Raw genomic sequence first — 27,797 nt, 5'->3', positions numbered from 1 at the left:
GAGGCTCAGTGGAAGTCACACAGGCACAGGAGATCACTAGAGAGGAAGCCGAAGTGCTGACTCAGGGAAGCCTGATTGGCTGCTGGTTCTCTTGAGCCTTAAATATTTGGCAGTCTCTCAATTGCTCAGGTGCTGTTTGCAACTTTCGCTGGTCCGCAGACAGTGTGCTATTGAATTCCAAAACTTTGTCTGAGTTCCAGTTTGCCTTGTTTATGCTTTCCTGCTTTGTTCTGTTAATTCCTTGCTTCTTTTGTCCTTCGCTATTTTCATTCCTTGCTCTGTGTTTTCTGTTCACTTATTACTTAGTTATTGTTAGGGGGGGGCGGTACCTAGTTCAGTAAAGGGGACTTAATTCATTTACTGTTTTTCTTTGTGAGCCTTTTATTTTTCACTCGTGCAATTCTGCTGCCACTTTCTGTTAACTCACCGGGGAATGCCGAAGGGGGTTGTAAATCCTGTTGGGTTAGCCGAGCTAACAGATTTATGACACAGGACCAGGTTCAAAACAAGAAATCACAGACTGTAAGGACCACCCATGAAATGCTTCAACTAGGAATTGCAATAGCATTTCACCAAGCTTTTCGAAGCAAGAAGCTTGTCAACATGTTGCATCAGTTTGGTTTGTGTTGTTGTATCAGTTTGGTTTGTGTGTTGACTATAACAGGATTTTAAGATCTGAGACACAGATAGCTACAACTGTTGTAGAAAGAATGCTGGTCAATGATGGCATCTATTTGCCTCCTGATATAGTTGAAGGAAGATTCATATTCTTTGCAATAGACAATATTGGTTTTGCTGAAGATACGCCTGATGGTAAATGAACCCTTCATGGAACAGCAATGGCTATATACTAGAGATGTGAGGTTGAAGATGAGGCACCAGTAACTAAGCTAACAGGGAGAACTCAAACCCGCTCACTGAAGAAACTCCCAAGAACAATAACTAAACTTTCGGATTGTCATAAAGCATCAGCAAAACTAACAAGTCTGGTATACACCTCATTCAATTTAAAAGAACACTCCCAACCACAATTACTAGAATTCTATCTTGCAGATATTACCTTGCTTATGGGACGATCAGTGGTTAGATCTTACAAACCGAACGTAAGCAGCATTCCTTGTATAGGTGAAAACCGTGGAGTAGGTGATGAAGCTAATGATGAAGATAAAGTAATGGACACTAGCAAATGCATTCTCACATTCTCAAAAACATTCCCACATGGTCCAGATACAACTCACTGTTAGAACATGGACTCCCAAAAACATGAGTTGGTACACCACCATTAACTGCAGCACCTGCACACAAGTGGAAGACATTACTGAATATACTCATGCAGGCACAGGGTATCAATGCAAAAGTTGTAGGTCCTGACTGTAAAATGGTCATCACACTAGACATGGGTCTACAAGCCAGCAAAGCAGCTCCAAATGGCTCAAAAGGATTTGGATAATATTGTACTCTGACCTGGAGAACTACATATGTTGATGGCCCAGATACGTTCTGTTGGGGCCTATATTGAAAACAATGGACTTGATCAATGCTGGACAGAGGCTAATCTGATTATTTTCTATCAAAATGCAGAAACTATGATGAACTTCATGTGGTATTTGATTGCTATGACATTGATATGTCACTCCAGACAGCAACGTGTGAAAGAAGACAAGGGCAACAACCGGTGATAGCTTACCACATCACGGATACAAAAAACATAGCAAAATTAACAATGAAGTGGCTTCTTTCACATGTGAAAACAAAGATGGAACTAACACATTACTTGTCAAAGAAGATGCTTGAAAAAGTAGATACAAATGGTAAAAATGTGGTAGTGGCATGGGGATGTGAATGTAGAGCTACACACAGAGATATGAGCCATCTTTAAAGTAATCAGGAAGAAGCGGATACAAAGCTTTTGCTTCATGCAGCTGATGCAACGAACAAGGGGGCTCCCAGAATCAACATTCACTCACCAGACACTGATGTTTTTGTGTTAGCTCTTCAAGGGTACCCAGAATTATGCACTGACATGAATTTTATTTGGAAAAGGAGAGTTGTGCTGCACAATTCCTGTACTGCCCATATATGAAGCTCTTGGACCCAGCAAGGTTTCTGCTTTGTCTGGCTTACATGCTATCAGTGGTGCAGACAATACTGGAGGTTTTGCTGGGAAAGGCAAACTAAGTTTCTGGAAAGCTTTCAAGAATGCCAACTATCGTATTATAAGTGCACTTGCAAGCCTGGGGAAGGATTTACTCCTCGGTGATGGTACATTTGCTGCCCCTGAGGAATTTATATGTCTGGTTTACTTGCCTTGTACACAGATCTCACAGGTTGATAGGTTAAGGTGGTGGCTGTTCACCAAGAAACAAGCCCAATCAGAGAGCCTTCCACCTCCAAGAGATGTATTACACAATGCAATACTATGAGCGCACCATCAAGCAATCATTTGGAATAATGATACGATTGTGAAGTGTGTAATCCCATCACTTGAAAGATACGGTTGGAAAATTGATAGGAAGGGGATGTCTGAATACCAATAATGACCGATCGACTCCCAGAGATGCCAGGGAGGAATATGCAGCTGTTATAAAGCAGGGTTGATCTGCTGTGACGTGTTCCTGTGCATCTCAAAATACACAGAACCAAGAGGATGCTTGTGACAACATGATGAAGAAGGACAAGGGGCTAGAGGAAGATGATGAGGAACTCTAGGAAGAAGCAAATTAATACACATAATGTGATGAGCCAGAATGCAAGTTTTGTTTTTTATTAATTATGACCATTTTTCATATGCTGTAATATTAGGTGAAAGGTAGTTCATTTTTGTAAAAAAAAAAACTTATGAAAAATTGTAGTAGAAGTCACTTATTTGTTTGTTTGTTTTGATTTTTAGACCGCCCTTACAAAATAGCTCAGGGCAGTTCACAAACATCAAAGACCCTTTAAAACAATTTAAGAGCACTGGAAGGCCAGGCCGAACAGGTAGGTCTTTAGGGCTCTCCTAAATTCCAATAAAGAATTCAAATGACGGATGTCTGCAGGGAGCGCATTCCACAGTCCAGAAGTGGCTACAGAGAAGGCCCGCCTCTGGGTCACCACCAGACGAGCTCAGATGATCTTAGCATGCAGTGGGGATCAGACCCAAGAAGGCGCACTCTAAGGTAACCTGGACCTAAGCCGTTCAGGGCGTTAAAGGTAATAACCAGCACTTTGTATTTTGCTCGGAAACATATTGGCAGCCAGTGCAGCTTTTTCAAAACAGGCATAATATGGTCTCTCCAGGTTGCCCCGGAGACCAGCCTTGCTGCTGCATTTTGAACTAACTGAAGTTTCCGAACTACGTACAAAGGCAGCCCCACGTAGAGCGCATTACAGTAGTCAAGCCTGGAGGTTACCAGCTGGTGCCCCACTGTTCTGAGGTCATCCTCCTCTAGGAATGGATGCAGCTGTCGAATTAGCCTAAGCTGATAAAAAGCACTCCTGGCCACAGCCTCCACCTGAGATACCAGAGTGAGGCCTGGATCCAGGGGTACCCCCAAGCTGCGTACCTGCTCCTTCCGGGGGAGTGTAACCCCATCCAGCACAGGGAGATCTAACTCATCCCTCAGATTCTGAGCCCCTACAATGAGCACCTCTGTCTTATGCAAAACTAGTCATTAATCCCGTTACATGAACGGGCGCTAGAAGAGTAAGCCCCTTTTAATTTAAAGCCACACCTACATCCCGTGGCTGAGAATTCTACTTCCTCGTGTTGCTCCTCAATTTCCTGGCTATCAGTTTCACGGGGTCAGCCCCCCTGGTTCTAGCGTTGTGTGTATGTGCGTGCGAGAGACATCTCTCTCTCTCTCTCTCCACTCGATGCATCATTTCATGCACCTCGAGCATGTCTCTCCTTGGTTGCCTCTCTTCCAATCTAAAAAGCCCCAGATGCTGCAGCCTCGCCAGGAGAGGAGAGGAGAGCGCTCTTCGGAGTCCTGCCCATCCTGCTCGCCCTCTTCGGCAGTGCACCTTCCCCAGTTCTACAATGTCCGCTGCGGCTCCTGCTGCACCCAGTTCACATCCCGTGTTATTAATAGCCCATGACTCACACGCGCGCCTCTCTCCCCCGCCCGGCTTCTGCTCGCCCATCGCCTTCTGGGCTCTGTAGTGCTCCGAGGCGAGCCGTTCACCCGGGAACCCCAGTGACGCAGATATGGCCGCGTGCGCCTCTCTCCCCTGCCCGGCTTCTGCTCGCCCATCGCCTTCTGGGCTCTGTAGTCCTCCGAGCTGAGCCACTCACCTGGGAACCCGCCACCGCTTCCGCTTGCCGGGGCCCGCTGAGGCCCCGCTCCGGCCCCCGCGGCCTTCCCGGCTCCAACCGCCCTGTCGCTCCCAACATGGCAGCGGCGGCCTGCTCCGCTTCCCCTTTGCCGTGTTCTGCGCACGCGTGCGCCACGCATGCGCAGAACACCCCCGCAGAGACACGGACGCAGACCCGCCAGAGACACGGACGCAGGTACCCTAGCCTTTTATTATATAGGATGTTTATTATTTATCATTTAATTTCACAGATCAGCACAACTTTCTTAGATGAGCACGACAGTCAGAGTAGACTGTCTCACATGACTGTCAACATGTTTCTTCTTATCATTTGAGGTATTTTGAAGAGAAATGTGTAGGTGGTTTGCTTTCATCACAAAAATCCCACAGCATTGTGCAGGCTCCCGTACTAACCAGTGATTTTTAGTGATTTCCCCCCAATTCCCACATTGAGTCCCTTTGGTGGTGGGTGAGTGTGGTCCGATTTTAAGTTGGATTTCCAACTGGAAATCTTATTCTGACCTGATATCTGATGTGCCCAGGGGGCAAAGAATCTGATTTTGATACTTTCAGTATAGGATCCAGTCTGATTTGGATCAGATCCAACTTTTTAAAGCATGCACAGGCCTATTATTTGAACTCTGTTACTATGATGAACTTTAGCCAAGTCTCTCTAGTAAGATTGTTTCAATTCGGGAAACAAGTATTCCCTCTTACTATGAAAAGTGTTGTGGAAGGTGATATTTTAATTACCAAAATTAATATTGGGCTAATTTTACAAATTTAATTAGGTGATATTTTAATTATGAAAGGTGATATTTTAATTACCAAAATTAGTACTGGGCTAATTTTACAAATTTAATTAGTATTGGGCTAATCATACTGAGCCTCAAGCTCAGTATGAAACAGGACTTGGCAAACCAAGCTATTTTCCAAAACACTGGAATATAGCTCTTTCTCCTCAAACCCAATTCAGACATTTAGGTCCATTCCTGTAATGACGCTCTTGACAGGGTAAGAGGCTAGGCCTAGAGCTACCAGCTTTCCTTACACCCAGGTACACCCAGCCCATGTGGAGTTTTAGAATTAGGCAAACTAGACTCAGACCAGCAATGATCAAACAAAAGGGCAGTTTATAAAGCAATAAGGGTCTGGATTTAAGAAGAGGGAAGGGAAAGGAGAGGTTAACATCACACAACAAACCAAAATATAGTAAAGACACTAACTAACCTAACTTCCCAGCTTCTTATGGCTTACTCTAGGAGTAGAAAATAACTGTTTGTTGATTCTCCAACTCTGTGCAGACTGATTCCTCCTATTTTGAGTTAGACTTGCCTGGGACACAGGCAATCCTGGGCAGCCAATCATTGCAAAGCTGTGCAAGGCAGCCAAGGCTTTGTTTGCAAACTTCTTACTGAATACAATCTGAATGGAGCTGCAAAACACAGGAACCAGAGCTCTGCACTCAGTATGAGGAAAGACCCCATTACAATTCTGTTTCCAAAGAAATCAGGAGGAGTGCACTGGGGTCTGAATATCACCATCAAAGCTCCTGTGTCCCATCCAATTGTCTCCTTCCCTTCCTGCTTATCTGGTCAGGTGACGGTGACAATGATGAAGAGGTATTGATGGAGGTCTCTCTGAAAGGCCTACATTACTGCCTCCCAAGAAGCTCCGAGACATGTAGTTTTCAGGGTGCAGTATAATGAGGACAAAGTAGCCTCGGCACCTGGAACACTGCTACTGCAGCATTCTGGATGCCAGGGAAGAATAGATGCACCAAAGAACTTGTGGGTGAAATTGTAATCAGTTCACAATGCAAGCAAGCATCACAAGCTGGACATTTTGAGCTAGGTGCATGTGAACTTTGGCAAGATCACTAACCAAAATATCATAAATCTTTTTCTATCTGCTGAACACAACCTTTTAAAGTGCTCCTTATGGACAAGTATCTCTGTGTTTGTTTAAACAAGATACCTTTAGAACTTCGACATTCTTATATCAACACAGTTTAATTACCACAAGCACAGCTTAGCATGGAGGAAGCCAATACATTCCTTAATAAAGTAAACAAGAGGTTTTCTCATGTTCATTAACCATAAAAGGTGTTTAAGTGGCAAAGCTCTACAGACTCAATTTGATTTATGCTGCTAAGGACAGGAAGGTCTGTGTGATCTAACTAGACCAAATAAAAATAGTGGCTATGCTTAAATCATGGCTGTAAATTTTGTCCTTTTAGTAAACCAAGAATACAGGTCTGATACTTGTTAAAGCCATTTTGTCTAAATAACCTGCAAATGGGCAAACCCCAGCATTTCTCTTCTGCAGAAAAAAACTGACAGAAATAACAGCACTAATTAAATAGTACTACAGATGCTAGATAAATAACTTTAGGAAATTAGCTATAATCATGCCACATTGTCATAACAGGGGGACACCTTTTTAGATTTAGTCAGGTAGTGGAGGAAAGATTATTTAATGTGTGTTGAATGAGATTTAGCAAGGTACAAAGAGATAAATGTTCACTATTTTACCATCTTCTCCAGCATCAAGGGAGCAGAATAAAGGGGAAAGTAGTGAGGTGGGAAGGTTTGCTATGAGTACATCTATAGCTCTAAATATTGAGACTTAAGAATATTAAAAGCACCCTCCCTAAACACACTTTCTTTCAAGTGGCCTTAACTGGCTTAGCAGGACAGAAGAATTTTAAATTAGTTAGCATATTTCCCCTACAAGCTCTCAAAGCATTATAGCCAGGAGAGATCTAGGAAGATTTCGATTCACTATTTATGATGGGAAGTCCCCACCCCACAGCAACCTTTTTTCACACGGGGGTAGAGGAGGGAAGGAGAAGAGCTATTAAAGTGGAGAAGAGGAATATGAAGCAAGGATGAAAAACACAAAAGAGGAGAAAGAAGAAAGAGCCTGGAGCGAAATCAGGAGGGGGAAGAAGCCACTAGAAGAGGGACATTGCATTAGAAGCCATGAGGACAGAGGCTTATCTAGGGAAAATAGTGTCTAGGGCAAACATTGAAATTGTGCCCCCTGTCCAAACATCTGACACCCATCTTTCAGATAACTTTACCATAATATCAGCTGAAAAATACAAGTCTGAAGGTCACATACAAGTCACATATCTGAATATGTGTACAGTGACATATTTTTTCAAAAAAAATTACCTGTAGCCCCTTCGGGGGGCTTCATAAAGGCCATGGGGGTTCTGCAAGGGTTCCCCCTCCCCCCTGCTGGCCTCTAGGGCCTCACAGGGACCATTTGAGCATGTGCGGTGGCCATTTTTTAAAATAATTTTTTTTTAAAGGCAGCTGAAAACAAAATAGCCACCACGCATGCTCAAATGGCCTCTGTGAGGCCTGGTATGGCCTAGGGCCTTACAGAGGCCATTTGAGCATGCGAGGTGGCCATTTTGTTTTCAGCAGCCTTTTAAAAATTGTTTTTTAATTTTAAGAAATGGCGCCTCACTTCAAGTGGCGCCTGGGGCACATGCCCTGCCTGCCCCACACTAGATACACCCCTGCATGAGGAAAAGAGAGGAAAGAGAGTAAAATGGTTGGGAGTAGGAAAGAATTTTGATGGAAAGGGAGAAGCCAAACTCTGGTGTGGAAAGAAATGGGTGGGGTAATGGGAAAGAGGAGGTCCAAGCTTTAGAGCAGAGGCAAGTCAGAGGATTACAGAAGAACCTCAACCCTGGAGTAGGGTTACCAACTGTCCCATTGGCTCATGCAGCAGTGTACTGCAAGTGAGAATCCACATGTGCCTACCTGCCTGAAATGGTTGATTCTCAACTTTGACAAAGCCAACTAACTGTTTGAAGAGAAGGGAGACTTGGATTACATGCATCTGACAAAATGAACTGAAGCTTTTGGAGACTAATTTTGCAAACACCCTGTTTAATGTGTAAATCTGTTCAATGTGTAAAATTCTAAAAATCTATGTAAACAGAATTTAAAATGTAACATTTTAAAATGTAAAAATCTGTTAAATGTGTATATCTGTTAAATGTGCAAAATTCTAAGTAAAACAGCATTGTGTTTAAATTTAGATTGAAAATCTCAGATAATAAAACTAAAGATTAGTTCTAGGAAATCTCTGTTGAGATCACTTATTGCTGATTGATTTATTCCAGAAATTAGACTTGTCAGAATTGAATGCTTATCTGTTATAAGGTACAGACATCATAAGAGCTAATAATAAAATAACAATGTTTATGGACATTCCTACAAATGGTACATTTTTCATGAAAAATTGGCTGACCTTGGTGCTCAAGAAGTTAAGATAATCTCATGTGATAAAGGAAGTTAATACTTTACTGGTTAACTGTGTTTCTTTAAATGCATATCATTCATTGTCCAAATTTAAGCTCCCCCAAAGTACACTGAGTAATAATGAAACATCTGGCAAAGTTATGACCAAGTTCTCTCTTTAAAAGCTTGTTGTACTTGCCAGTCTGGTGATGGAATTTTTCCTACCTAACTTTAAAGTACAATTCATTCCTTGGCCCAAAAGGGAATGGTAAATAATGTGAACATTTTCCTTTCAAAATCCTGACTCATCTAGAAAATGAGGACACATTTTCTCAATTCTGTATGCTCTTAAGGACAAAACATCTGGGTCAAACTATTGGCACAGTTGCTTTTTAAGCAATAGCTAATTGTGAGACTAGTGTTCTTTGCTGAGATTCAGGGCTAAGCTAGATGTTATGCAGGAGACAAATGAACAATTTCCTGATGCCACAGCCAGCGCCCCCACCCCACCAACAAACAAACACCTGGCCAGCTTTGAATGTTGTGATCAGTGGCAAGAGGGGTTAGTGAACAGTGACTGAGTAAATTTTTTTGGTCATTTTCCTGCTAAAAATCAACCACACCAAAGCTGATTTTCCACTTAGGAGTATGGGGACCCCTGCATCTTTTCCTCTGTGAGGAAAAGCAGCAGCTTGGGAATCTAGAGTGAGTTTAACAGCACTTCCCACTATTGTTCCTGCACTCAAATGGGCAATCTTCTGCATCTGTTTTTCATTTTAAGTGTTGGGAGACAGTTTGCATATCTCCTGCATAATGTTCAGTTTGCTCCATAGTCCACAATCAGATCTGGGTTACAAGTATGTACAAAAAACACATTTAAAATTCTGCACCAAAAATAAAAAAATTCTGGGCTCAAAATAAAATTCGCACTCAATGTAATTGCTTATTATATAATGTATATACCATTTTCAATAAAAAAGTTATCTAAGTGGTTTAATAGAAAAAGAGTAATAAGAAGATGATTTCCTGTTCCCAAAAGGCTCACAATCTAAGAAACACGAGATAGATACCAGGAACAATCACTGGAGGGACTCTCCTCCAGAGAGGTTGGTTGCTCTCCTTCTGCTAAATATTGGAGAATCTCCACTTTGAAAGGTGCCTCTTTGACCACTTAAGCAGGGGAAAATATGCTTATTCTGCAAAATACAGTTTAATTATATTATATGAATTTTCTAAGACTCAAACTATTTTGCCAGGAATTGGTGTGATATAGAACAAGTAGGTGTGAGTCAGGATGTAGTAAACAAACGAGAGAGAGAGAGAGAGAGAGAGAGAGAGAGAGGAGAGCCATACCCAAGGAATGGTATACTCAAGGTATACCCATCCAGAAACATGGGGGACAAACTCTTCCCCAGAAAAATGGTTTACCTCCGCACCCCCATCCCCATTTCTTTTTCAGAAATCTAATATGTGGATCACAGTGTACCCATCTATAAATGCACTTTGCCCATTCTGTGCCCTTCCCTCAATTTTTTCTTGTGCAGCCACTGGCCATTCCAAAAGGACCCGAAAACAATAATGAGGAGTCATAGCAATGCACAAAGAATATACTTAGCAATTCAATATGCCCAACATGCTTTGACATATCACCAACATCAACATGTTTTGACATATAATATGATAATACTATATGAAAAGAGGTATGTAACATCTGCTTGGGGAGGGGCATAACAGCATTGTCAATGTGTATCCATAATTCTTGGCAAGTCTTTCCTGGAAGTATATACATATATCAGAAATCCCCAAAAACCTGTAGTTTGAGCTGAAAGTTGTGCTTTTAATTTTCACTCATTCTCCAAAAAGCATCGAAATTGCAAATGAAGAAGCTCATCTTAACTTCTGTGCTATATTAACTGTAAAGACTTTGCACAATCTCACATATTACGCATTATCACATATTATTATTAAGTCACATAGACTTTAGAAATCAGGCTCCATGCACTCACACTTTTCCTTTCTATTTAAGATTGAGTGAGCTTCCCCAATCACTTGATAGTCATGCCCTTGATCAGTTTCTGCTTGATGCAGAAACTAGGCACAGTGCTTCCTCAAAAAGCCACCTGTGTATAATAGGCCTGTATCTATATATTTATTTCTCCTGGGTGTGCCATGGAATGTGCGTCCCGGCAAGCCAGCTGATTGGCTGGGGTGCAGGCCAATGGCGGCGGTGGGCTGGCCTGCTGAGACTGGCTGGCATTGTGACTGGGAGGCCAGCGGCGGGCTGTAGAACCGGTACTCGGCCCTGGCTGCAGAGGCGAGGCGGCAGTGGGTCCAGCCATGGCGGCGCAGCGGCGGGCCGGCCTGCTAGAAATGCCTGGCACTGGGAGGCAAGCTGCGGGCCGTGGAGCCGGTACTCGGCCCGGTGGTGGGCCTGCGGGCCCAGCTGCAGAGGCGAGGCGGCGGGCTGGCCGTGGAGCCAAGGCAGCTGTGGGAGAATGGGGATGGAGGGAACCGGGCGGCGGAACTTCCCTGTTTGCCGCCCAGGAGGAGGAACGGCAGCGGCTGGGGCCTTTTTGGCTGCCTGCCACCCGGTAAGGAGGGCCTGGCCTGTGGCAGCGGAGGTAAGGTACTCAGTGTGGGGAGGGGAGAGGGGAAGGGGGAGGGCAAGAGGGAGGGGGGAGGGGAGGGCAAGAGAGAGTGGGGCAGGAGAGAGTGGGCCAAGAGGGTAAAGGAAGGGCAGGAGAGAATTGGGTGGGAGGGGGAGGGAGGGCAGGAGAGAATTGGGTGGGAGAGAGGGTAAGAGAGAATTGGGTGGGAGGGGGAGGGGAGCAGAGTGGGGTCAGAGGGAGGGGAAGAGGGGCAAGAGAGTGGGGCAGGAGGGAGGGAGGGGGAGGGAGAATGGGGCGGGAGGGAGGGGGGAACAGCCGACCCCAAAGAGCACACAGATGCTCTGTGTGGTTCGGCTAGTATAATATTATATGTATATACATACATACGGATATAATAATATGTGTATATATGTGGATTTGGAATTCCATGTCAGAGTTCCCAGCCCTCTCACCAGAAAGCAGTGCCTCATGGGGAAAGTGCCCCAGGGGAGGAGCAGGGTGGTAGGGGCTCTTTAAAAGCCACCCAGCAAAGGTTTGGGGGCAGCTGGGTGGCGCAATGAAGTATGGGTGCTCCAGGGTAGGGAGAGAATGCCACAAGGCAGCCAGGCAAGCACGTGGAGCTGTTGGAAGTCATATACGCAGCTGCTGGGAAGCCACACTTGAGGCTAGGGATGGTAGTAGGGATGAAGCCTGCTGGAGAAGAGGAGAAAAGGATACCATCTTCCCCAGGGTGTGAGACTGGGGTGCCTGCCTGGCTACCTCTTCTCTTCTGCCCTCCCTGGTTGCCATCTGCCTCCCCCCAGGACTGCTTGTGGAGATGGGGAGGCAGGGAGTGCCTTCGTTGAATGTGGGGCAGCTATTCCGGTGGTGGTGGGGAATAAAAGAAGAAATGTTGGCAGGTCAGCAGGCTGTTCCAGGGGAAGGGTAGTCAGAAATCGAATAGCTGTCCCCCTTTCTGGCTGTCCTGCCAGCTCTTTGACCTCAGGGAGCACTGCCAACATCCCACATAACCTTACCTTGCTCCTCTGCAATGCCAGGTCGGTCCAAAATAAATCAGATCTCATCCATGATTTGATCATGGATGAAGGGGCCGACCTGATGTGTATTACTGAGACTTGGTTGGGGGAGGCTAGTGGTCCAGTTTGGTCCCAGCTTCTGCCTCCAGGATATTCTGTGGAGGAGCAGGTGAGGGGACGTGGGTGGGGAAGTGGAGTGGCTGTGGTCTATAAGGATAACATCTCCCTTACCAGGGTTCCTGCTAGGGTATCGGACCATATTGTTAGCAAGTGTAAAGTGATGCACATTGGGACAAAACCCCCCAACTTCAAGTATATGCTGATGGGATCTGAGCTGTCGGTGACGGACCAGGAGAGGGATCTTGGGGTTGTGGTTGACAGCTCGTTGAAAGTGTCTATTCAATGTGCAGCAGCTGTGAAAAAGGCAAATTCCATGCTAGGAATCATTAGGAAGGGGATTGAAAATAAAACGGCTAACATTATAATGCCCTTATACAAAACTATGGTGTGACCACACTTGGAGTACTGCGTACAATTCTGGTCACCACATCTTAAAAAGGACATTGTTGAACTGGAGAAGGTACAGAAGAGGGCAACCAAGATTATCAGGGGCCTAGAGCACCTTTCTTACGAGGCAAGACTACAATACCTGGGGCTTTTTAGTTTAGAAAAAAGACGACTGCAGGGAGACATGATAGAGGTCTATGAAATCATGCATGGCATGGAGAAAGTGGAGAGAGAGAGATTCTTTTTCCTCTCACACAACACTAAAACTAGGGGTCACTCTATGAAATTGATTGCCAGGAGGTCTAGGACCAACAAATGGAAGTACTTTTTCACACAACGCGTGATCCACTTGTGGAACTCTCTGCCACAGGATGTGGTGGCGGCCAACAACCTGGATGGCTTTAAGAGGGGTTTGGATGACTTCATGTCTGTCCTGAATCTCCCAGCATTTAGCTTCAATAGGTGACCCTGGGTTCTAATATTATGAAAGAGGGAGAAAAACCTGCCTCTATCCACTTTATCCACACCATGCATAATTTTATATACTTCTATCATGCCCCCCCACTTACCCACCTTGTTTCTAAACTAAAAAGGCCCAGATGTTGTAGCTTAGGGAAGTTGCTCCAACTCCCTGAACATTTTGATTGCCCTTTTCTAGCTCTACAATATACTTCTTAATGTGCAGTGACCAAAATTGTGCACACTATTCCAAGAACAGTTCTTTCCATTCTTCCAGGAAAGTAATCTCCCCCTTATCTTCAGGCTGCTGCCAATGCAAGGACTTTCTTCGTTCTCAATCTAAATGACAGAAGGAAGAAAGATTGCTAGGTTGGAGTTTCTTCTGGCTTCATGCAGTGCTTAACTGCATTTCATTATATGGCCGTTCTTCATAAAAAGACGATGGAGAGCTGTCACAAGTTCCCTATGGCGAGGACTCTGCTCCACACTGACCCTTGTGGCACTTGCAGCCGTATGCTGGCCTATCACTGTGAGGCCTGTTATTGGCCTCACAGTGGTCTCATATAGGAAGAGTATAGGACTTCCTGTCTGAAGCTACCCTTGCCAGAATCAAGATTCCCTTGTTCTGGTGCATTTGTCTTTGTTGCTGCTCCTGTCTGCTTGGTATGACCCTCCGCTTACTCTTGATTACCTGCTTGATCCTGTGGCTCCTGATTATTACTCAGCTTGACCCTTGGCTTGTTCCTGACTCTGAGCTCCTGTCTAGATCCTTTGGCTCCTGATCATCTATCTGGCTTGATTTCTGGCATGTTTCTGGCTTCTCCATTCCTGGTTTTGCACTTGTGCCCCTTAGTGCCTGCTGCCCACAACTTAGTTTTCTGACAATATACTGAAGCCACCAACTAGTCCTGACTAGGAGCCAGAATCAACTCTGCACCCGTTGATGCTGATCAGCTAATTTGGGCCTTGTGAAGCCGGGTGGGTACTCTACAAGCAGAACTACAGACCCTGAAGGTTGGCATTCCAGTTGATTCCCTAGCACCAATAGGTGCAACTACTGCCTGCTCACTCCCTCTGTCAGTGGCACCCCTGTCAGAACACTTTGATGGCAGCCACAATAAGCTTTGGGTTCTTAAATCAGTGCCAGCTATTATTCCAGATAGGTCCTGCAGTATATCCCTTGAACTGAAGCCAGGTATACCTCATGCTGAACCTGTTCATGGGAGCTGCCCTTACCTGGATGTCTCCTCTGCTTGAGTCAGACAATCCCCACTGAATGATGCAGACCAGTTTGTAGAGGCTCTAATAAATGTTTTTAGGGACTGACCAGGCTAACACAGTAAAGATGGCCTTCCAGGACCTGTGCCAGGGGAATTGCGCTGTCTCACAGTATGCTGCTGAGTTCCCATGTTTGGTGGTGAACACAGCCTGGAACAAGGCCACACAACTCTTCTTCTTTCGCCAGGGCTTAAACTTAGCCAACAAGGATAGGCTTGCCAGAGTGGCTGCCCTTGCTACCCTGAGAGACTTTATTGATTTGTGTGCACGCAGATGGACTGTCATTTGACAGATCAAACTCGTGAGCAGCAGAAAGACAGGTCACAGTCCCTTGTGTGGTAAGAAGGGTTCTCCTCCGGACCGGTTGCCAACTCCCCACTTCAATCCATGCAAGTGGATCCTGCCAACTCTTAACTCACAGACACAGAGAAATATGGGCAACAGGAACAAGGGCTTTGCCTTTACCATGACCAGCCTGAGATGCTTATTTCTGTGGTTGCCATGATAGATTCTGGAGCATCTTCTCATTTCATGGACTCAGGAGTTTGCACAGCATTTTCAAATTTCCATGTATACCAAGTGGAAAGCTGCCCCTCTATTCTCCTTCCAGTCTCCTAGTCTCTGTCGCTTCTCAGATCTTTCTATCTCTTGATAACACACTTGATAAACCCCTTTTCTCTAGAAATCCAGTTTCATCTTAGTGAGGCTATTATCACGATGGAGAGAAACCAGGCTAAGGGAGCCCAGCCCCGTTTCCCTACATCGTGAGAACCACCTGGCTCGTGGGCGAACCTAGTGGTTCAACGGTAGCTAGCATGCCTAAGAACCCCTCCCCTAAAATGGGGTTAGCGGAGTGCCCGTTTTATAATGTGCCGCTGTAGCACAGCTCTGTGATGCAGCAACATATGAGAAGAATCCCAGCCAGGAGGCTACAACAAGCTTCCTGGCCTTGTGGATCTCCCCAGAATGCCCCACACACTCACCGGGGGCTGTGCAGCCCCAAACCCTGCTGCCCCTACTGGCTCCATGACGGAGCCGGTAATCATGTGGGCAACCAATCTGGCCACCTATGAATGGTTCTCTGCTCATGTGCGGGGAGAGTGGGCTAAGCCCACCCCCCACTGCCAAGCCCGGTTGATCATGTGTAGAGCCTCAGTATCATCTGTTCTCTCTCTCAAAGTCTATCTCCAGAGTCCCTATTCCTCAGTCTCTCTCCTACAGCAACCCTCAAGGGCCAAAAAAATATTTCAGTTCTCTCCCCATCAACAAAGGACAACACACACAGAGGGGAGCTACAGAAGCATGGCAATTTGCTTCACTCACGCCCAGAGCCCCTTTCATCTTTTGTGGTACAAGGCTAGATAATGTAAAAGCCAAACAGAAGACTGAGGCCTTGCAGTTCCAAAGTAAAATGGAAGAGGCGGCCACTGTCCTGGAAGTTAAAAAGACAGCAGAACTGTCAAAATTATCTTTCTAAATTACAAAAATAAGAAAAACACAATTCTATTAATGCACCAGCACGTTCATCCTTATGGTAAACATATCCATCCCTTCTCCGGTGCTCTTTTACTAATTATGTTTATTTATTTATTTTTGACATTTATACACTTTTCAGGTGAACCACCCAAAGTAGTTTACAAAAAAAAGCTTAAACGATGAACAATACATCAAGCCACATGTTTTGATTGTAGTTGTTGCCTGCTGAGGTAACAGCACTCAGAGGCACATGTTACCAAATTCTTCTTAAACATTGTAGTAACACTAATTCCCATTTTTGCTGTTGCCACCAGCCGATGCAGGTAGGGAATGGCATAGAGGGCCTAGCCAAACTGTGTTTTCATGGTTATGATTTTGTAGGCCAGTACAATATCTCAGATTAGATATTAGATTTAATACCCTCATCCACCGAATGTACTTGCTTTTTGGAGCTGTCACATCCATAACTATAAACCAAAGGAGTTTTCCTTTAATTGAATTTGCTTGCTTTATAAAAGGAGGATCCCATATGTGCCACACTCAATGTGTGTGTTCAGAACAAAGAAAGTGAAAAATACTGCTTCAGCATAACAAAACCAAAACTTTTGCTTAACCTAAATAGAACATAAAGCAGACATGGAGGAAGCACAGTGATTTTTTTAATAGTTTAAGCATTATTTTCTTGAATTCTGGCTATCGTTGTTGAAGTACAGGCAGAAAATCAACAGGTGGGACAAAGTTATTCATAAATCCCTTTGTTGATTGTTGAGCACATGGAGAAGGCAATTTTTAAATACTTATTGCTAGCATAGGGAGTCAGTGTTTATCATTAATAAATGTATATGGCTGAACTACAGATTCTTCTGAACAAATACATGGCTGTTTTGTACACTTACATAGTTTGTCAGTGATTCTTATAATTCTTAGAGGTGATTTGAACCAACCTTTTGACCCTTTTTTGGACCATAGTACTCCCCCATCTAGGATATATTATTGCATTGTACTACATTGCAAAATTATATGTTAGAGTAAATTTAGTGGATATATGGTGCTTTCTTAAACCTTTTCAAATAGAATATACTTTTCTTTATTGGGTTCATAATTTTGTAAATAGTTTAGATTTTTAAAATATATATCATTCGTTAGTATCCCAAGTCCAGGAATGCAATATTGATGCTATAGTTATCTCAGATCATGTCCCAGTTAGGGATGTGCATGGAGGCCTTTTATTGGCCTCCGAACAGGTTCGAACACTGGAGAGGTTCGGAGGTGGGGGGGTGTCTAATGGCAGGGGTGTGTGTGCACTTACCTCTCCCTCTGCTTCCCTCCCATCAGCGCCCAGTATTTTATACGTCCTACAGGGCGGCAGTGTACTTCCTTGCTACCCTGTTTGCTCTTCATCCTACAGTAGCTGGGCGTGTGTGCACATCACGCTCGCGCACATCTGGCAGGCAGGTGAGCTAGCAACATGTACGTGAGCATGTCTGGTGAGTGCACACACACACGCACGCCCGCCAGCTACTTTTGGTCACAGAGCAAACAGGACGTGTAAAATACCAGGTGCCAGAGGGGGGAAAGTGGAGGGAGGGGTAAGTGCATCCTCCCCTGCCCTTAAAGTGGGGACCACCCCCCGCGCCATCAAGCCACCCGTGCCTGGTTCTGTGCACATTCCTAGTCCCAGTTAGGCTGACTGTAACTTTGGATGTTACCTCCTGTTCTCTATTTAGATGGTATGTGGATATATTTCTATCAAATTAACAGCAGTTTATAAATCAGATTGAATAGGAGATTAAGGGGTTTATTTTTAAAATATAAATAAGGGCCATATTTCACGGTTTGCTCAGATTTGGGACTTTTAAAAAGCATTTATATGAGGGTATGTTATAGCTTACTCTTCATACAAAAAACTCACTGATGGCTAAAGCTATTCTCTTAAAGAAGAAAGTCAAGGATCCAGTAAGTTTATATACACATTACATCCTTCCCCTAAGCTATACAAATATTTACTTGTGGCCAAAATTGAATAGAACATGTTACACTTTTCAGAAACGTAGTTTGTGTTGAACTGTATTAGGCAAAGGTATTTGGAACAGGGAGAGAAAACTAGCAAGTTGTTGGTGTAAAGAGGCCAACAGATAAAACTGCAAAACATTATATCTTCCATCTTCCTTGATGTTGAAGGTAAGGACTATACAGATTCATATCTATAAATCAACTTTTTGGGAATTTTATTCTACATTATACAGGAAAGATACATCAGTAGTTGACAAGGAGACAGACTTTTCTTCTTGTCTTCTTTTTACAGTATGTGGATCTTCCACAGTTAATGCAAGATCAGACTAACTATCTTGCTGCACCTTTATCCCTACAGGGAACAACTGATACTATTATAAAAATGTTATAACGTATGGTATAAAATATGTTAAATAAATAAATAAATAAATAAATAAATAAATACTAGATCTATGAAATCTGGGAGAGCTCCAGGGCTGGATGGTTTCCTGTGGAATGTTACAAGAAATATACTAGTCTGTTAGAGGAGGTATACAATGAAGCATTTTTGAATAGAAGTCTGCCCCCTTCTTTTTGAGGCATTTATTACCATTCTTCTTAAGCCAGATAAAGACCTCGCTTTATGTTCTAGTTATAGAGCCCTCTCTTTGTTAAATGTGAATGCTAAGATACTGTCTGTCACACTGGTATGTAGGTTGCACTCCATGCTTCCTAGTATTATTCATCCTGCTCAGCCAGGGCTTATATGTGGTAACCAAGGATTAGAAAATATAAAATTGATAGATATACTGACATCTTTGTATAAACATGATCCAGCAGTTATTTCTTTAGATGCATAGAAAGTGTTTCATATGGTCATTTGGAGTTCTTGCAATGTACCTTAATTAAGTTTGGATTTTCTTAGATATTTTTGGTTTGGATTAGTATGTTATATATAAATGTAATAAATAAATATATGGCTCCATATTTGTATGTTGTTATTAACCCTCATCCGGAGTCATGATTTTTTTTAAATAAATGAGTAGAATGTCCTACTCCTGAGTAGCCCTATTGGATGCCCCCAACATTTTCCAGGCCACACAACCCACAATAATTTAACATTTCACTCCAGGGGAGTACAGTGGTGGAGTCCCCATCGCAAGCATGACATCCTGTGTTACTGCACGACTCACTGAAAATGAGCTGTCAGCAAAGAAAAATGAACGTTTCAAATTCCACACTAATGAAGATCCATACTTCAGATGCTTCTCAGAATTTCAGCTGAAAGGGTACACTGTGACTGACCTGAAGACAATCTGGGAGCTGATCACGTGCATTCTACAGGCCAATCACCCACAATCATCAAATCTTTTCCTTGGTTTCTTGTCAGCTGTCCTAGGCACAAACCTCCTGGGTACACACAACATCAATGGCTTCTATCCATCCAAGCCAAACACAGATGACAGTCTTCTCTTTGTGAATGCGGTTGCATCTCTGGGGCTTGTTGTGCTTCATAGTGCCTACACAGGTCAACCCCTTGCTTAAGAGAGCCTATGCCAGCTATACACTGGGGCAAATTTCTTTCTCACCACAATTTTCTGAGGGCAGGTTCAGATGAATAAACATAGCCCTACACATGCGAGAACATCAGGTATATAGCAAGAATGCACCTGCCCTGATGCCACTGGTGGATGTGCCAATGCACTCTTGGCACATCCTTCAATCACATGAGAGGGATGTTCATCTGAATCACCCCTCTACATATGCTTCAACAAGCAGCCCCAAGTGTTGATCTATGGCTGTACACATTGTTGCACAACTTGCAAGCCTACTTGTCTTTGTTGCAGCCCTCCTCCAGCTTGCTTCCAAGGGAAACATCTCTTGTCAGTGGGTAGGATGTGTTTGCATCACAGCACCATCATATTTTCAGACCATTCTTCTTTAGCTTGCTTGGCATGTATTGTTAGGAGGGACAGTTCCTTAGAAACTTAATAGCTGCTCATCAACTGCTGGTCCTCCACCCATTAGGCACTACCACCCCACGCCACTCTTTTTGCCCAGATCCCACTCTATGCCCCCAAACTGCCCCAAAGACACTAAAACTTCAAGAATTCCCCCAAAATAAGCCCTTTGCCCAATTCCCCTGAAATTTGGGTGGCAGCCTCCAACCATTGGGCACTACCACCCCACCCCACTATTTTGCCCCTGGAACCCATTTTTCCTTCCTGAATCGATTCGGATTCAGATTCAGATTTAATCCAAATCTGAACCGAATCAGGGGTGATTCGGGTGGCCCAGATTCGGGCACAAAACAGATCGGGGGTGATTCGGTTCGGGTACCAAACCGAATCACCGAAAACCCGAATTGCACACCCCTAGATAGAGTGCCAGGCACCAGGAAATGTGAGCACATGGTGGGCAAGTTGTGTGTGAGTACAATTTGTGATATTGCACAACATCATTACTAATCATGTGGCATGTCTGTTAAGGTTCCAGTTTCCCTGCATTGTGGAGTTCGGGCCAAAAAGAGAGAGTCTTTATTCTGGTCATAAATGAACTGTTTTTTGGACCAAAAAATTACAGTGGAAAAAGAAAAAGAGGGAAAGTTAATATGGAATTAGTTAAAAAGAAAATACAGTTAAAATGGTAACAATGCAAGCACTTAGTGCTAGAAATGCAGCACTCCTCAGTTAATGGTAAAAGTGGTCCTCAGATTGATTTGAATTCTGTATCTCTGGAATAGGGAAAGCTTGAAAAAGGGACAATGAGTGGCCATGTTTGACAATCTGTTGCCACCTCCTGGCTTGGAAAGACTCCTGCCTGAACCCTTGGAGATGTTGCTGCCAGTCAGTGTAGACAGTATTGAGCTAGATGGACCAATATTCTGACTTGGTATAAGACTACTTCCTATGATCCTAGGCTTCTTATTTGCCATTATTAGAAAAGCGAGGATAATCTTGTACATGTTGTGACCGTATTAATATTTCTTAAGATCACATTAAAGACAGTGCTCCCCATCTTATCAAAATTGAATTAAAATCATCTGTCAGCCCAGCTCCTTAGTTTTATAAGTTTTATATGGTTATTCAAACATGATGATGGATTCTAAGACAAAGGCTATGAAATAGTTTGCTTCTGAATGCTGTTCTGCAGTACCACTAGATTCCCCCCATCCCCAATAATAATTCCTATTCTCATTGAAGTTCAACCTCTTTAGCTTCTGTTTAACTTTCTTGAAGCTTTTGCAAGATTTATATGGATAATGTGAAGTCCAAATTGTAATGTAACTCTCAATGAAATCTCCATACTTTATGCCAATTTTCCTTAAATAAATTTTCTCATACTTTTAAAGTCTGTACCATTCAACAGCTTGGATAGCTTCCAGATTCAAAATATTTGATTTGTGGCAGCCTTGAGTAAGTGGGAATAGGGCTTGCTATAGTTTCCGATTCTGAAAATGCAAAAAATACCAAAGCAAAAGGCCCCAGGCATCATAAGAATAAGAAGAGTTACACTAAACAAGGTTAGACACAATGTAAGAAATGGACAGAGTGAGATAGATGTGGAGGAAGAAATGTCTCTCAGAAAAATTCTAAATCGGAACTAAGTGAGGCATATTAAGATCTAAGCACAAATGTTCTACACCTTATATGTACTTCTCACCTTCTGTATAATCCTACCAACAGTATTTGCAGCATAGCTACTGTTTGCCTTCAATCACTGCTGAGCAGCCACACAGCTCCCTACACAGCTGGATTCTGCAGTAAAATCCTCCAACAAAATGCCATGTTTATATTGTCTTATATTACATATATTACTCACAGAGCTCACTACTGCAAACTGCTTCTTCAACCTCCTACTGCCAGAACTTACAGTAAATCTATGACATGACAGAAGAAAGGGAAAATGGGCTTTCTTTAAGTTGAATGTGTCATCTGATTGTTAAGCAGCAGCACATGATATTATGACACAGCCACAATGACAGGACCAACCAGTTCTTGCACAGGCAAGGGGACATAGGCTACTTCCGGACAGCTGAGGTTTTTGTTTGTTTTTAATGGGAACTTCTGTGAACTACTGCAAGAACTGCTGGGGTAATTCTTGGGCATCCACACTTTAGCAGATCTTGTGGTAGTTTCCCTCTCTTTTTTCTGTCCATTTGGGAGCTGGATTGTGTTGTGGTTTGTGTTGTCCCCACTACAGGTTGACGTTTGTCCCTTAGTCACCTCCCCATAAGGTGCTTTCTGCGTGCATGTGTAGAAAGCCAGGATGTTGATTTCCTGTACACAGTACTTTCCAGTACACTGGAAATCTCCTTCACTTTATTTCTGGTGCACTGGAAATCCCACCCCACCAAATTTATTTTTATTCACTGTTCTGCTTCACTTGAGTTACAGAGAGCTCCTCATATTTCTTCAATATCCTTGATTTAATACATTTCAATACGCAATACAAATTTGCTCCATAGATCTACTACGTCACAGCAAAAGTACAGGAATGCTTCTTTACCAGTGTTACACTAGATTGTATAACACAAGAACACTGAAGTTAAAAGTATTTCTTTAAAAAAAAAGAGGGGTCAATTGCCAATTAAAGACATTAATCAGCCATAGCCAAAATGAGTCTGCCACTTTCTACTGAGCTGACACATTTTATCCCCTGCCCTTCCACAAAGACACTGTCCTTGGTTCAAAAGCCTGCAAAACCAGAGGAACGATGTTTCACCAGAGTGGTATAATGCTACTACTCTAAACAGAAAGGTGGGGGAAAGTCTGTTGATCAATTTCATGTTAGCTGTAAAATCCCCTAAGCAAGTCTGTCAGTTGGAAGTTGAGGTGAAACTGACTTGATCAAATCAAAGTTCCCCAGGCCATCAAAAACAACAGTGTGGCCACATTCACATGTAACGCAGAACCAGAGTTGAAGGGGCCAAAGGTTCTCGGACCATTATGTCCAAATGCTGGCCAGACCCTCAGAACATCAGTTCTACTTTCTGAAATGCAATTTGTACCCTTGGGTTTTAGTGAGTTTTACCACTCCGACCCAAGCACAACCTGTGTTACATCTAAATAAGGAAATGCAGGCTGCATTAACTCAAACCAGAGTTGAGGGAAGAAGCTCCTCCCTCTCTCTAGCTGTGTGGGCTGTCCTTCATGAAAGGAGGAAGCCCACACAGCCAGCCCCCCGTGCTCTCTGTAGTCTTGCTGACTGTAGAGAGGGAGCTCTTAGTTACGCCCAAATTCAGACCAGGAGGGGGGTGGAGAGAAAGGATTCCATGTTACATGTGAATGCTATCTGTATCTGTTTCTCTGAACATTGTTGCTTCTTAAATAATCACTTCCACAAATATTTTCTTTTCAAGGAAGCTTTCCCTTCATGGGGAAATTTTGGTTACAATTTTGGTTTTATGCACACTATCCTGGGCACACTTTACTTGGTGAGACCTGCTTTTGAGTAAATGTTCATCTATTCTCCTGTTGAGAGTACAGTTTCCTCTTTTTAAATTTCCCTAATGCTTCAGCCTTTCTTGCACGTGCTTCACCCATCAGCATGTACATGTTCAAGAAATCACTAAAATGGGTATAACTGAGTGGTTTCTTGTCAGAACAGTTTGAATACTGGCCATTATACCATCCAGATTTCCACCAGCTTGACAGGTTTCTGTGGGACACCCTATAAGTTTTAGGGCTTCACTTTTGGACATTTGAATTTTCCTGTGTTATCTTCTTGATTGTTTGATCTTTCAGAGGAGGGAAGAAACAAAGCTGATAAATGTCTGCTTTGAAGTAGTTGTAGCAACTATTTCCTGCCATTTCCAGAAGAAAGAAAAATACAAATTTAAAAATCAGCAAGTCAAAATATAATTTGTGGATACTGGCAAGAAAAGAACTGTGTTACAGAAGCCTGGTAAGAGAATAAAAAATAAAAAGCGGGGAGCCAAATGATATCTACATAATGGCAAGTCTGGTGATTTGAAAGCAGCAGTTGTCAGTAACTGGCAAAAACTTGTATCAATGGAATAATGGTAATGCCAGAATGGGAAATTCCTTAAAATTAAAAAGGTGCAAGAACTGAGAAGCTACTGTGACTGTTGGGAAAACAAGCAACTGTATGGGCCGAGGACAGGAGGAACTCCAGGAGCATAGTTAATCTCTGGTGAACCTTAGGGGGCCATGTTGGGTGGACACATGCAAGCCAACCCTCTCTTAAGTCACCACCCACATGGACAGCCACACCTCTGCAATTTGTGCTATGACTGTCCACACCTTTTTCTTCTCTTCCAATATTTTGTGTTTTGCATTGTTAGGAAAAAACTACTAATCAAAATTATGGATTTCCCCTAACGTGGGAGACGTGGAAGGAAAATCTGCGAGGGCCTCTTTATGTTACTGGAAGCCCAGCAACATTGCCCATAGGAAACAGCAAAGAAGATAGAACTGTCATATTTGGCTTGATTTTCATCCCCTCAGTATATCAAAACAAATCTTTTAATTGTTTTTTTTTTAAGTTCAATAAATTCCAAACACTGAAGATAGTATAGTATCTAAATTCCAGTATCCTAAAACTTTAAGATCTGGCGGAATAAAAATGCCTTGGCAGTTTTTCTAAGGATTCCTTACCTTCAGGAGGGAATTTCACACCTAAAGGGTCAGACCTGAAAAAGCTCCCATGGTAGCACAAATGAAGGGGTGGCGCTCAACAAATGTGGAGACATCCATTCTTATCTTAATTATCTTGTGGAGGGAAGGAGACTGATATATGGAAAAAGGCGCTCCTTCAGTATTCTAAACTATTATATATTTAGAAAGCAACTCTGCTTTCTGCTTTAGCCCTCCTCTCCCATCCACACATATGTCTCTTGTTTATACTGGTTTATACTAAGAGATGCTTGGACTATTCTTAATTTTTCCTTTCTCCTTAATAAAAACCCACCTCTGTATATGGTGCTGTATATTGGTGGGAAGCTGATAATGGTGGGCAGACTTTATCATATAAACTGTTTACATAAATAGTTTAAACTGTTCTTACAGTTTTGAGATGTCAGATCAAGAGATTGTACTATTTTCTAAGATCTAGATAATCTCATTTTGGTTTGCTTACTTGTGAAGTGGAACAACAGTTATCTGGGTGATGGAGGGAGTTATAATTTGCGTTGCACACACACAAAACAGCAGTCGTATGCAAAAGAATTCCAGTTCGATTCCAGGGTGGCATATCTCTAATAATTGTTAGTTCTATTCCCTGCTTTATAACTATTCATTGCTTTACTAAAGCTCTATAAAAACAGATCATTCACTTCAGGTTCAAGGAATAGCCGATTATTAAAAGGCCTTGATGAGAAAACCATTTGAAGGAAAAATAAAGTTCCTATACTCTAAAAATTCCAAGGGTATGACATAAAACAAAGTCATATTTCTGAGCACACTGTGCTTATAAGGAAGAATGAAGAAAACTGGTATGAAAGCAAACTTAGATGTTTCACTTACACCATTCTAGGTCCTCACAGAGGCTGATAAAGAGTAAGGAGTTTTTCCTGCATTCAGAAGCATACCTTGGCTGACCTAGTGATGGCCCCAATCTCTGAATAAAGGTCTGTGCTGTCTGGGAATTTTTCCACCACTATTGTGCAGACGTGATGTAGAAGAGACTGCTTATGCACTGTGTCTTTAACTTCTGGAACCTTTTCGAGGTAGCTCAGTTCAAAGGCTTTGGCCTGTATGGAGGAAAGAAAACAGGGGGGGAAATGAAGCATACACTTCTGTGCACCAAGACCGTATCTAAGAAGAAGAGGTTGCTCTCAAAGCTCTTTAGTTGAGAAAAACCAGTTGTAGAATCAGGAAGTTTATAGCAAATTTATCTGAAACCACCAGTTACACTAGAGCTAGACAGTTCCAGAATGTCTTCAAATGTATTCTATTTGGTTAAAACAAAAGATAAAGTGGGTATCCCCACCCCCTACTCATTTAGACATATATCACAATAAAATCCATTTATATTGTCCATGTTTGAAAATGTGCAAACACAAGTTTTGCATTAATATGTTTAGCATAGGAAGATTGCACTCTACAAGGCTGGCATTTGCATCTACATTGCATTCTTGGGCTCCTGAAGGGGCCTAGGCTTCCCAGGGTGGCCACTACTAATGCCTGCCCTGGCCCCCCAGGGGAAGATTGGGTCCACATTTTTATACCACTTTTATACCAAGAGTTTATAAAGTGGTGTCCAGTAACAAACAAACAAATACAGTTGTAAACACAATTTAAAATATACAGTATCTTGACACTAGAACTGTCAATGGCGATCACAAAGCAATAATTAAAATTACAGCTACAGTGTAAAAAAGCAGTTCAACATCTGGTAAACATTTGCCCAAGGATAACAAGTTTTACTGCTTGGTGAGAGGCTCCTGCCAGATCTCGGGGGAGTTCCTTAACCTTGGCCCTACCATTGAGAAAGTGTCACCAATAAAACCTCTGTGAGGGTGTGACCTGAAGCACAGATACACACACACAAATACATATTAGGATAGATCAGTATGCATGTGTGTATGCAGTTGCTATGGAACAGAGGGTGGAGTGGGTAGATAATACTGCAAACCCCAGGGCGGGGCTCTATAGATAGGCTTGGTTCTCATTAGTTCCCACTGAGTTCTATAAGACATAGTAAAAAGCTATAAGGCAAAGCAAAATATGCTGATTATCCCAGACACTGAGAGCACCAGGGGCAGGTCTAGCCCCCAGTACAACAGTTTCCCTGAGGATACCCCTGAACAATGGCCTGTATATGTGGATAACTGCTGTTCACTCAGAGGAAAAAGTAAAGTGTTATAGTTGGAAAAACACTGGCTGACACACTGTGCAGTGTTACATGGACTTCACAACATAATGTATGTTCGATTACACAAGAGCACTGTTGTACTAATTGCAAAAATGGCGCAAATGTGCTGCACAATCAGATGCCATTGGAAATAATGGCCATCAATTGGACAACCATGTTTGCACAACTGGGACTAGTGCAACTGTGCAAATGTTACATTGCAAGGTGCAGCGGGGGCCTGGGTTCACCCCTCTCTCTGGTGGCCCCTTAGAGTGAAGGAGATAATGAAGAAAATAGGGAGGGGTGGAGCTGGGGGGGGGCAGGTTCTTTGAACCCTTTCACTCAATTATAGCTACACCCCTGGCAAGGTGCACATGTGCAGTTTGTCAGCCAATGTGGTGGTAGCAAAAGCTGCCCTCTCCCCTGACACACTCAGTAGCACAGACCTCCAGTTCTGTACACAACAAACACTAGCCCTCAGCCTGTTTGAGCTGAGAGTTCAGGAGGCGGAAGGGAAGCAAGCAGTCTGCAATGGCTTCAAAGCCAAAAGGAGAGAGGGAGCAAGTTTATGTCCTCCCCGCTTCAGTCTTGAACCTACTACAGAGGCCAGAGATGAAGACAGAGAGGAGGAGAAAAACCACCTCCTCTCCTCTGTGCCTTTCCTTTCGCCTCCATGGAATTTTTTTCACATCTCCAATTGCCTAGTCATACTACAAAAAGAAAAAATTGGTTAATAATAATCAAATAATAGTGGAAGCAAAGCTTACATTGGTTCCATTTAGAAAATTTCCAATGGCTAGTAAAGTAGAAAGGATAAATCCCAGAGTTTTATTGTCCTCCAGCTGGTCCATTCCTTCCTTCAAGTCCAAAAGTGGTTCAGCGACCTCCTGTCATGAACAGATAATTGTAGAAAATGCTGTGTGGATTCTTCTAAATCAATTCAATGTTTTTAATGACCAAAAAGATTCTCACACTGTGTTCCACCAAATGTGAAATTGCTGGTACTGGCTGTCTTTCCCTGTCCAGCTACTGAGCGTTTCAAAAGGTACTGCCACTTCCATCTTTTATAGTAAGCTACAATTCTT

General features: G+C 43.1%; 1 protein-coding gene across 22 annotated transcripts in view; it reads right to left on the bottom strand.

Annotated features, from left to right (window-relative positions):
- The window catches only part of FHOD3 (formin homology 2 domain containing 3), a 663,149-nt gene that overhangs the window by 39,911 nt on the left and 595,441 nt on the right, over nt 1-27,797 (bottom strand). For 20 of the 22 annotated variants that reach the window (XM_053259380.1, XM_053259375.1, XM_053259376.1 and 17 more), the window contains 2 exons: nt 27,480-27,599; nt 25,448-25,609 (listed from right to left, as the gene is read on the bottom strand). In XM_053259380.1, the coding sequence (XP_053115355.1) occupies nt 25,448-25,609; nt 27,480-27,599 (282 nt within the window). Of the gene's footprint in view, nt 1-22,305; nt 23,702-25,382; nt 25,610-27,479; nt 27,600-27,797 lie in introns of those variants that run through there. The other 2 variants (XR_008309501.1, XM_053259395.1) reach the window with 2 other exon arrangements.

The sequence above is a fragment of the Hemicordylus capensis genome, chromosome 6, assembly GCF_027244095.1.
Source record: "Hemicordylus capensis ecotype Gifberg chromosome 6, rHemCap1.1.pri, whole genome shotgun sequence".
Taxonomy (NCBI): domain Eukaryota; kingdom Metazoa; phylum Chordata; class Lepidosauria; order Squamata; family Cordylidae; genus Hemicordylus; species Hemicordylus capensis.
The sequence above is the reverse complement of the archived record's forward strand: the minus strand, read 5'-3'. Positions and strand labels throughout refer to the sequence as shown.